Consider the following 12,233-nt stretch of genomic DNA (forward strand, 5'->3'; position numbering starts at 1 on the left):
TTTTTATGCACCCCAACTTCTCAAGTGGAGTTTTAATGTTGGGTGACTGTTTTGAGCATAATGTATTTATGACTTGATAGAGTATTTCAAAAGTAGAGGGGGATGGAACGTAAGTAATATTTGCGCATTTTCCATGGTTTCAATGAACCACTAACATTACAAAAGAGGCCCAGCTGAGACTCTTTCGTAATGTTATGTGGGCTATAAGGAGGACAGACCAGACCCACAACCTCCTTCTCCCTCTTTGTTTTTGTATATTCAGCGAACCACTGACATAAAGTCATACATTTTAAAATTATGCAAATACTACATTACTGGACTAAGCCTGAAAGAAGAGCGATCCTTATGATTCTTATTATTATTTCAGGTCCGCAGGAGGAGCAAAGCATGCCGGGTTGGCTTGCGTGAGAAGGACGAGGTGCTGTCAATCAACGGGAAACCCTGCTCTGGTATTTCTCATGTAGCAGCCATGCAGCTAATAGATTCCGCCATTGGACGACTACAGATCTGTGTAAAAAGGTAACGCGTTATCCACCCACCAGCACCATGCATGAGAAATAACTAAGGGTTAGATCGCAGGGTGCACATAGAGAGTACACGTTGCTCACTAACATTTTCTGACCGGCCAGTACATAAGCAACATCACAAAAATCTAATTCTCGGGAGGTCGCAAAACAACCTACTTAATGGCTATTGATTAGACAGGTCGTCATTTGCGACCTCCTAGTGACTCGATGTGAATGCAGGGATGGAGGGCTGTAAGGGACAGCACAACGCTAGCCCTGCATTTGCATTCCATAGGCCATGTTTTTTAAAGCAGCCCATGTCTATTTAAGGGACAGGTGTTTCTTTAAGACATTTTTCCTTTTCGTTTATCTCATACCATTCCGATTTGTACATGGGGGGACGACTGCTCCCCCTCCACACATTCCTCTATTTGTGATTGTGAAAAGGTTGCGAAATAACTTTTATGTACTGGAAAGACTTGCCTCATAAAAGGGCTTTCATACATTGTAGGGAATGCAACTGCTAAAGTGCTTTGGACATTAGGCCCAAGGTTCTCAGTTTTAATTTTATTAATAGAAAATAAGATGACGCAGCATTCATATAAATGGAAGATTTCTTAAAAATCAGGAAGAGCTGTGTGTTAGACGTAAGACGACAGTTAGAGTTTCTGTTGAAACCCTTCACATAAAGCACGTCCATCTGATGCCATCTGATGCCAAAAACTCGTCTCACCCCAGACTAACTGGCTTCTTTTTATGGGCGAACTCAAAGCGCTCTGTCCCATTCTGTAATCTCTCTTTGGGTTTACAACCACATCCATATCACGTCAGTCACTTACATTGGTTCGTGGCTTTCCTTACAAAATCCGCTTGCTTTCATTTGTGAAAGGCATGCATACGTCATTCCTTTTGCGGTGTTTAGTCCACCTACACAGCACAGATAAACTACTAAAACATACGAGGCTCGATGTTTTGGGCATGGTACTTTATCTGCTTATTTTCCGCGCATTTTTTTTCCTTTACAACGCTAATAGCTCTAACTCAAGCAAATGCTGGTAACCCAAATTTGGTGACACTGCGCATCTCTAGCAGTGCCCCATCTAGCCACTTCAACCGCTACCTCTGCTGGGAAAATTTATTGTATCAAGCAAGTTTCTGGTAAGGTAGCTTAGGTGGGCTATGCACGTGCAAGAGAGAGCTGTGTGTAATCCACAGGTCACACTTTACATCGGGACAAATAGATTCATGGGGCTGCTGCAGGGCAGTGATTGTAGCATCAGAGAACACACTTTAATCCTAGTAAAACAGGACGTAAGAGAGGATGGGTTATTCAAAGTGCTGCAATGCAACAGAAAAAAAGAAACAAATCGATGTGTAAATCGCGTCAATGAATAAATGTTTTTGGCGCTTGTGTAGTGGCAAGTATGAAGGATGCAAGGGAGCCGGATTTCAAGTTAATATCTTTTATTCTTGCCACAAGAAATAAGGCCCACGAGGAGCCGGCCGGCCGCAACACCGCGCTTTGTTCGCGCCTCTGCCTTTCCGCCGCGCCGCCCCCTGACGTCACGACCGTCCTCGCTACGGATTGGTCGTGGCGTCATGAGGCGCCTAAACATAGAAGACAGACCAGTTCTGTCCCTGCGGCCTCGTACGTTAACTCACGTACGACATCTCCCTTTTCAACGGAACAAGAAAACTTAAGGAACTTCACCTCATAACAAAATCTTCGAACCTCTTGGGGGCTCGGATACGCCTAATTGGCCTGCTCGGAGTAACATACTGAAGTGAATTCGCCTTGACGGCGCACGCATCCTCTCGGCTTGACACCATTACATTGTGACTGTCGCTCTCCACAGATTCGGGCCTGCAACCATTCTGTCCTGAGGCATCCGTCAAGCCACGCCATGCCTTCTCGCATCGCTCTGCACTCCCCTGTCCACTTATTCCTCGCCTGGAAGGCGTATTCGCACATTCCTCCTCATCAATGACTACATCCCTGGCTTCGTGAGTTTGCCACTCGTCAACATCATCCGTGCATCCACACGGACATCTTTCATGATGATTTTCTCTTGACCAGCCTTGAGCCTAACTATGTCGTCCTTGCTCCGCCACCCCGCTCCTTCCAGACAGACTGCCCCTCTTGTCACTCCTTGCACACGCACCGGGGTTTGAAACACAGACTCCCCCTTCATCACCCTGTTGGGTTTCTTCACCAATACCCAATCCCCTTGCGCTATATTTTTAGTTTTGGCTCTATTCGCCATGTCAGCGTACCGCTTATTGTTTTCCTGTTTGGCCACTATTCTTGCTTTGACTCTCAACCTCTCATCAGATTCTGCCTCAATTTCCCGGTTCATGTCATACCACTTATTGAATTTGGGGGTAAGCTCACTCATGCATCTTCTCCCTCTCATCAAATAAAACGGAGTGTGTCCAGTAACCTCACTGGGCGTGTTGTGGAAAGTGTGCACCTTGTCCGCCAGAAACGCTTTCACATTCATGTTGGAAGCGATCGCCTGTTGCACGCCCTCTTTGAGGAATCTATTCATATGCTCAACCTGCCCATTGCTCTTCGGGCTGTACAGCGGGGTCTTCTCCTGCTTAATCCCCAACCTGGACAGAAAATCCGTCATCTGCCTGGACACTAGCTGGGTGCCGTTGTCCGACACCATGATCTTCGGCTGTCCCTCAATCGCGAAAATTTTCGTCAATGCCTTGATCACTCGTTCAGTGGTAACTTCCCTGACGAACTTGTAGTGAATCCATTTGGAGAAGTAATCCGTAAGGACGATGAGATGTCTACACTCGTCAGGTAGCATTGTAAATGGGCCCGCAAAATCAATGGCAATCTTGTTCCACGGGCCGGCAGGAATGTCCACCAGCTGCAACTCTCCTTTTGTCGTCTTCTAGTGCATATCGGCCCTTAAGCACGGTCCACACCGATCAATGAATCTGCTGACGTCGCTGCACATCCCTGGCCACCAGTAGTACTGCTTGAGGAGATTCTTTGTAGCGGTATTGCCCGGGTGGCCCTTATGGGCAATCCTGATTAGCTTGTCTCTTAAACTTTCCGGAGGTACAAACAGCTTGTGTCTCTTCACAAAGCCGCCTTCGATGGTGAGTTCGGAACTAATCTGTTGGAAACTTCTGAGTGCCCCGTGCAAGTTCCGGATAGGGGGCCAATGAGCCTTCATGTAGTCCATCACCCTCCGCATAGTCACGTCCTTCTCCTGAGCCGTCAACCATTCTTCCTCTGATATGGATCCCTCGCACATGGCTGTTGCGTCAACCATTGCCACAACGCACTCCGTGTCGTCCAGGGAATCATTCTCCTCATCCGGGATCGGTATGCGAGATAGGCAATCCGCCCTGCAGTTGAGACCCCTTTTGATGTGTCTGACGGTGAAGTGATATTCTTGCAACTTAGACAGTAGACGTAGGAGCCTCGAGCTGGCTTTGCCATTGCCACGTCCTTCACCGTCCATCATGTATATCAAGTGTTTGTGGTCGGTGACTAATTCGAACTCCCTGCCCCACAAATAATTTCTCAGTTTCTCCACGGCCCAGACGCACGCGAGCGTCTCCCACTCGATAGTGCTGTAGTGCTTCTCTGCTTCGCTCAATGACCGCGATATAAATGCAACAGTGTTCTCCTTCTTCCCTTGGAATTGGCAAAACACTGCACTGATTCCCTTGGCACTAGCGTCAACCGTGATTACATTCCGGAGGTCCTTGTTGTACGGTCGTAATACTGGGGCCGCGGCGATTGCCTGTTTGACGGATTCGAAGGCAGTGCTTTGTTCCTGTGTCCACGTATATTTTTCGTTCTTCCATAGCAGTTTCCTTAGAGGCTCCACAGTGGTTGTGTATCCTTGCATGAACTTGGAATAGTATTCGCTGAGTCCCAGGAACGATCGCAAGGCGTCTTTGTCTCCTGGGCAAGGGGCATCTCGTATGGCCCTCACTAAATCATCTTTCGGCGCAATGCCATTTGGGGTAAGCACATGCCCTAAGTATTCTATCTTGCCTTCCATGAATTTGCACTTGTCTTTGGAGACTGTCATCCCCCTTTTTTGTAGCACCTCCAACACTCTGCGCAGCAGTTCCAAGTGCCCCTTCTCGTCTTCCGTGTGTATCAGAATGTCATCCTGAAATGCTTCAACCCCCTTCATGTCGCAGAAGAGGAGGTCCATTAGCTTTTGAAAGACGCCCGAGGCCGATGCAAGGCCGAATGGAAGACGGATGTACCTGTATGCTCCAAACGGGGTAATAAAGGTGGTAAGTTCCTTGGATTCCTCCGTGAGACATACCTGGTGGTATGCAGACTTCAGGTCTATCAGGGTGAAAAACTTCTATCCTGCTGTGGCCGACAATATCTCCTGAATGTTGGGCAGTGGATGGCAGTTCACCAGGATATTTCTGTTCAGTGATCGCAGGTCTACACACAACCGAATGTCCCCTGTCCTCTTCTTCTTGGACACCACGATTGCGGACACCCATTCTGATGCACCTGCTTCCTCTATTACTCCTTCCCTTTTCAGCTTATCAAGAACAGCCTTAAGCTCCCCCCTTACAGAAAGAGGAATCGTTCTGACTTTGTGCTTAATTGGTAGGGCACCCTTTTTTAACCGTATAGCATGCACAAATCCTCTTACACACCCTACCTTGTTTTCAAAAACGGAGTCAAACATTTCGAGGACCTCAGCTAATCCATCATGTAAATCATCAGGCTGCACATAATTGACCCAGTCATCTCTCAGAACTATGGGATCTTCTGCCCCAGGGACTGGCATCACACCTAGCTTCGCCAGGTCCTTCCATCCCACAAGGCTCCTCCCATTTTCAGCCACATATATCTTTGTTCTCACAGTGCGCCCTCGAAAGGTGAGGGAGTCCCAGAAGTAACCTTTCATCACTATGTCGTGTTCCCCGAAGGCCTTTGGACTCACATCCGTCTCATGCAGTCGTACATCTTGCCACTTTGAATCAAATGTCCTATCAGAGATCAGGGTAAGGGGGGAACCAGAATCAGCCGTAAATGGCAATTTTATCACACCAATCATGACGGAGCCAATGGGACCCTTCACTCTACCGTCCTCACCATCAATGGACAACACAATGTCCGCATCCGCATCAGTGTCACTCTCGCTTACCGAGCTCACTTTCATGCCCGTATTATATTTTTTTGCTTTACATACTGCCGCAAAGTGGCCCAACTTCCTGCATTTAGAACAGCTTTTGTGCACGGCAGGGCAGGCCCTGCTATCCGCTAAGTGATCCTTTGACCCACATCTAAAACAGACGAGCTGCCTCCTGCCTCCCCCTCTATCACTCGCCGCCCTGTCTGAAGTCTTGGGCACATGTTTACGGCTGTCCTGTACATAGAACACATTTGAAGCCTGACTAGTGTTCGCCAGTTCCTTGGAAGATACCATGGAGCGTTCCACTGCCTTTGCAATGGCTATTACGACCTTCAGTGAAGGATTCCTGCATGAAAGCAAACGTTCCTGCACTTTCTTTGAATGGCAGTAGAACACCACCTGATCTCTAATGTACGTATCAGTTATCGCTGCAAATTCACAATCTTGAGCTAGAACACGTAGACATGCAATATACTCTTCGATAGTCTCTCCTTCCTCTTGTTTCCGCAGTGCGAATTTATGACGCCCCACCATGATGTTGCACTCCTCCGCATACTGCAACTCAAGCCGCCGTACAGCCTCCTGGTACTCATTCAGCGGAGCTGTGGCTCCATGGGGATTCACATAAACCGGCAGGCTATCGAAAACCTCTTGTCCAGCCTTCCCCAACAGTCCGAATAACAAAGACTTTTTCCGTTCGGGGCTATACCCCTGACCATCAATTGAGATAATATAGTTCTCAAATGCGCGCAGCCATCCTTTCCACTTCATGCATGGCTTACCAGGAGAGTCCAGGAAGAGAGGAGGCACGCAGATATGACCTGTCTGCGACATGGCCGGAAAGCGGGCGCCACACTTGGAAGGACCGCGTGATACAGGTGCAGCATCCACTATGGGAGGCTACTGGGCTGCGCAGAACGGTAGGAGTCGTCAAAATCAATCATGTGGAGATCGCAGCATCAGCGCCTTAGGGGTTGCATGTAGTCTCACGTGAAGAGATATCAGCGCTTTCCACTGGCCTCCCGAAACACCAGGTAAGGTGGGCTACACTCGTGGGCCTTGGTAGAAGCTGTGACCCTCGTCGCCATTTGTAGTGGCAAGTATGAAGGATGCAAGGGAGCCGGATTTCATGTTAAATTCTTGCCACAAGAAATAAGGCCCACGAGGAGCCGGCTGGCCGCAACACCGCGCTTTGTTCGCGCCTCTGCCTTTCCGCCGCGCCGCCCCCTGACGTCACGACCGTCCTCGCTACGGATTGGTCGTGGCGTCATGAGGCGCCTAAACATAGAAGACAGACCAGTTCTGTCCCTGCGGCCTCGTACGTTAACTCACGTACGACAGCTTGGATTCATAGATAACTTGCACAGAGCCCTTAATGCTATCTCTCTCTCTATTCAAGGGGAGGCGGCGCGACACGTTCTATCCAAGGCCGGCCTTGCCCACCCCGTGATAAGGAGGGGGGCTGAGTCGACAAAGGGAGGTACCCCGCCCTCTGGGGCCACAAACGTTCCACAACGAGACCACACATCCCTGCAGTAAAGCCCCGTCCCTCCGGTATTGCAACAGAGCAGCTTGTTGACACTGCCTGCACAGCTATAAGCATCAGCAGTCGCCATGGCAACAGCTTTAAATGTACAACTCTAGAGGAGGATAACACAGGCCCCCTCCGAGAGGAGGATGCCTGGGTGCCATCAAAGTGCCAGAGAGTCCAGGTACCGCCATGAAAAGCTGGCAAGATTCCCAGGTTCATGCGTAATGCGCTGGTCCAGGCCAGGGTTTTCCCTTTGAATTCTGGGACTTGAAGTCTTCTTTTATATTGTAATAAACAAGACCACAAGTCCCAGAATTAAAAAAAAAACATGAACTGGAGCAGCACATCACAATGGACCTGGGAAACATGGAAAACTGATGAAAAGGCTGCCCAGATGCCCCATGTCACCAGGACCCCACTGTTCCATTCCTGGACGTTGCTTTTATATTTCATTTGCAGCAGGTGCGTTGGTGCAATGGGCTCAATTAAAACGGGCCCACTACAACTCCCAGAATGCACTGACGTGCTAACTGAAACCCCAGAACTGTAAAAGTTGTGACCCCCCTGACATGGAGTCATCCGGTCACCCTGGGCATAAAATTACTTTGGCAAGGGGTACAGACTTGAAATCTCATGCTAGAAAGGGTCAGGCTGGCTCGCTCAGTGCATTATGGGATGGGGTTTAAACATTTTCAGGCCTGAATTTGGCCTCCAATTGTGAATTCTGCAGGTCACCTGTACTCAAGACAGACCCTCACTTCAATCCATCAGTTCATTTAGTGTAGAGCAATGGTATCTGATAGTAGCGCTTTGAGGCGTTGGTGTGTTGGGTGCTATGCGGAAGCTGGATACTTCTATCTTCAGACCTTTACATTTACGTGGCCACACCTGGGGCAGGAGGCTTCACAACCGGAAGCACACATCCTGCTGCTTGGCGCGCTAAGGTTTAAAGTTTAACCTAGTGCTGTTCTCTGCGTGCCTTGGCCATTGTTTAGCAAGGCAGGGATCCGTGGTGACCTTAAGGAGAGTGTATAGAAAGAACCCTTTCTGGCTCCATTACACCGTTCCTTCCCTAATCTCTTTGTAAAGCGCTTTGTTTCATAAACCCGAATGGAGGGTGTGTTTTTAATGCAAACAGAGGTGCAACTAGATCCGAAGTGGTAAGCGCTGGGGAGGGAGTGCCTCATTTTGTAAAATAAAAGGTTCTGGCACCCAAAGTTCGTGGGATGGTGAACACCAAGGGTGAGTAATCTCGCACCCACCGCCCACCTCTCCACCCCAGACACTCCCCACCTCTTTATCCTTCTTTTGCAGGTCTCTGCTTTCACCCTTTGTTATGATGTTATTCTGTCTTTCTCTTCCTCCTCCTGTATTTTTGAGGGTCAAGCGCAAACCGCTCTGTCCCTGGTGTAATCTCTCTGTGGGCTTTTAACCATGTCCATGTCTCGCACATCAGTTTGGTTGGTTCGTCAGCTTGCCTTTTAAAATTCACTTGATTTGATGCATAGGTCATGCCTCTTCCAGTGTTTAGCCCTCCTCGAGGGCACTGGCCAACTACTGAAAACATATGAGACTGTATATTTTCAGTATGGTTTCTGGGCTACTTTTTCTCATTATTTCGCAGCACAATTTCGCTGGGCAGGCATCGCGGTCTCGCTGGGCAGTAATTGAGCGCTTTGCATGGCATCGACCCCTTGTATATATAATTGCACTTTTGCCTGTTTCATGGATAATTGCACTTTTGCCGATACGTTTCACTGCGAGCGAACTTCTGTTTCCTTTTGTGTGTCTGCTTCGTGCTCATGGCGACCGTCGGCTCACTTATGTGAAACTGTTTTACTTTAGATTTTCAGTTATGTGGCAAGAAAAGTCCGGTTAGGAGTTTACAACGCTAATAGTTCTAACTCGAGCAAACGCGAAACCGATTGCATTGAAAATGCTTGTTGTTACATGCTGCTTCTATTATGTGCTACTTAGTTTTTTCAGTGTAACTTTAGTAAGATTCTTATAGTTTTTTTTAAACAAGAAAAGCAGTGAAACAATTATTAAGACCAGATGCAGGCCATAGAAAGCATAGCAAGCACCAACAAAAAATATACATAAACAGTAATGGTGATGCACAATGGTTCCGGGTTCGAGGTTCACCTTTTTTCTTACAATCTAAAGGATTTCTTGGTTAATTCGTAATGGTCTGGCAGACGCTGGGGAACTTCAGCACCATAATTATTATAAGCGCGGAACATTCTGCATATAGTGTTTGACATTGCATGCTATATCCAATAGTGGAGGCTTTTGTCTCTTTTGTCAGGAATGTCAGTTAGTGGGATTTACTGTCTTCTTTGGATCACTTCAACAGCAACGGATTCGATGTTTGCTCCATGTTTAATAATTAATTTCCCCTTCTGGCTAAGCACACCTAGATACTTTGGAGCTAATTTACAATCCCCGTGCGCCGCTGGTGCGTCACTTTTTGTGACACACTGGTGGCGCAGAGTGCAGGCCCATATCTACAGGACCACGCAAAGCCACTTTGGGTGGCTTTTCATGGCCATGTAGATATGGTGTAAGGTAATGCAGCCCAAGTCGCTGCATGCCTCACACTGTCTCAGTGAGGCGTTTCATGGGCGTTGCAGTAGGTTTTTCCATGCAACACCTATGGGTTTTGATGCATTACCAGATTTATAGGGCATTGTAAACCTGGGAATGCATCAAATTCTTACAGCTCCCCAGGTGAGGCGCAACGAGGAGAAATATCTTTATTTGTCCTCATTTTTAACTCTTTCTATGTGGCTGCATTCTGCAGCACATATAAAACGAGTAAAAAGCCTCCATGGTCTCTTTTTGTGCAGGAAGGTGTCCCTTCCTGCACAGAAACAATCCTGTCTGCAACACAGGCATCCTTGCACCATGATACAAAGTTGGCTGCATCAGCGTTAGGTAGACTATTGTGCTCCAGCTCTGGGGAGAGTACAGAAATGCTCCATATCTTGTAGAAATGGCGCATTTCTGCCCTTTCCCCGTGGCGAAGGGCAGCACAGCAAGGTCACTTGCTGCGCTGCCATGTGCCAGAGTGCTTGTAAATAAGCTCCATAGTTTATTTAGCTTGCCAGTCTGACCTGCCCTGAACTTCCAACTCATTTATGTGTTGCAATTATCTAACCCTATGGCCAAGTCAATAGGAATGCATTCAACTCTTGACTTTTTGGTGTTCATCTTAATAGGTATGAATCAGTCTTCAAGGGTGTGCAGTCGATCCTTGCTCATTGCCTCCATTAATTTAGTCATCACCATGTCCTAGATAAGGAGCTCTCTCGGGGCAACCCCTTATCATGTGATAGACATTTGTGTTACCTCCACTGCATACAAGACATCCGGAGTTGGCGATTTCTTATATCCTATATAATCACTCAGGCATTAGGTATGTTTGGTGAAGATAGTTGAATTACAAAAGCTTAAAACGTGCATTATGAGAGTTGCATGCTACATGCTATTTTCTGCTGTCCCATTCTGATTCTATAAGGTCACAACCTATGTCTGTCTTCAACTTCTGCTCACTCGCATCTTATTGATTTGTCTATGCTTTGGAGGACAACATATAATTGACTTACAGCTTTCCTCCTACTAGCCAGCAAGGGGTTCTTTTGTAGTACCTCATGCCTAGGGGGCTCAGAGTTGTCACAATTCTAGGCACAGTGTATCATTTTGGTGAGATGGGAAAGTATTAAGAATAACGTATGGGAAGATTGCACTTTTCTCTCAGCTCCTCAAATGTCAAAAGGGAAATATCTCCAAAAAGGAGACTAACTGTTAAAAACCTTGTGTCAATCCAAAATGTCTTTCTGCTTTTCTGACCCACTAGTTGGATCCCTTGCCCTGCGACCTATTGTCTGCCCACCTTTACTAGCATTTAGCTAATTGTCAACATTCATGAGCGCTCTGTACCAACCTAGTAAGAATCTGTTTGCCAAGACGTCTCCCCCATACTGACGCTTCAGTGCTGCTTGGCGTTAGACTCTATTCTATACAGTTTGTCTCTTCACTCTTTTCGTTGCCTTCACATCATGCCAGCAACTGCACAGCTAAGTAATAATTCTCGTAGTTCGGGACTCCAAGCCCTCCATCAGCCAGTGGTATCATGAGTTTTTAGTTAGGGATTATTTTTCTCCTGTCATTCCTTATTGAGTCAAGGAGCAAGATCCTTAACATCGGAACAACCTTGGAGGTGGAAATGTCAAAAAGGAAATATTTCCAAAAAAGAAGACTAACTGTTAAAAACCTTGCGTCAATCCAAAATGCCCGTCTGGTTTTCTGACCCATTAGTTGGACCCCTTGTCCTGCGACCTCTGGTCTTCCCCCCTTTCCTAGCATTTTGCTATTTGTCAACATTCATAAGCTTTCTGTCCCAACCTAGTAAGAATCTGTTTACCAAGACTTCTGTCCCATACTGACGCTTCAGTGCTGCTTGGCGTTAGACTCTATTCTTTACAGTTTTTCTCTTACTCTTTTCGACGCCCTCACATCATGCCAGCAACTGCACAGCTAAGTAATAATTCTCGTAGTTCGGGACTCCAAGCCCTCCATCAGCCAGTGGTATCATGAGTTTTTGGTTAGGGATTATTTTTCTCCTGTCATTCCTTTTTGAATCAAGAAGCAAGATCCTTAACGTCGGAACAACCTTGGAGGTGGAACCATCTGAAACTTTATAAAGTAATACAGCAAGCAGGGAAGTATCACTGCTTTTAAAAGTGCGACACAGTCCACTATTAAAAGTGGAAGATGTCTCCAAAATGTCAAACTTCCCAAAAAGGAAAATACAGTTCTCACGAAGATGTCCTTGTAAACATCTGCATCTCTATGGTAGCTTTGACACCTTCTGTTAGCTGGCAGGCAGAAATGGCTCTTAACACTTTTTACAGAAGGAATGGACAAGACTTACTCTAGTTAACAGCTGGACCTGACAGTTCAGTAAAATATTTTTGTACTGCATAGATCATTAGCAAGTCACACTGAGGGTCTGTTAATATAAGAGAACAATATCTGCGTAAGGGAACTAAT

The 12,233-nt window shown here is 47.0% G+C and overlaps 1 protein-coding gene across 2 annotated transcripts in view; it reads left to right on the forward strand.

Annotated features, from left to right (window-relative positions):
* Positions 1–12,233, forward strand: part of SYNPO2L (synaptopodin 2 like) — a 573,080-nt gene that overhangs the window by 65,218 nt on the left and 495,629 nt on the right. The window contains exon 2 of one of the 2 annotated variants that reach the window (XM_069240544.1): positions 368–519. The exons of the other annotated variant lie outside the window; for it this stretch is intronic. Within the exon in view, the coding sequence (XP_069096645.1) occupies positions 368–519 (152 nt within the window). The remainder of the gene's footprint in view (positions 1–367; positions 520–12,233) is intronic. 2 annotated transcript variants of the gene reach the window in all.

The sequence above is a fragment of the Pleurodeles waltl genome, chromosome 6 (genome assembly GCF_031143425.1).
Source record: "Pleurodeles waltl isolate 20211129_DDA chromosome 6, aPleWal1.hap1.20221129, whole genome shotgun sequence".
NCBI classification, from domain to species: domain Eukaryota; kingdom Metazoa; phylum Chordata; class Amphibia; order Caudata; family Salamandridae; genus Pleurodeles; species Pleurodeles waltl.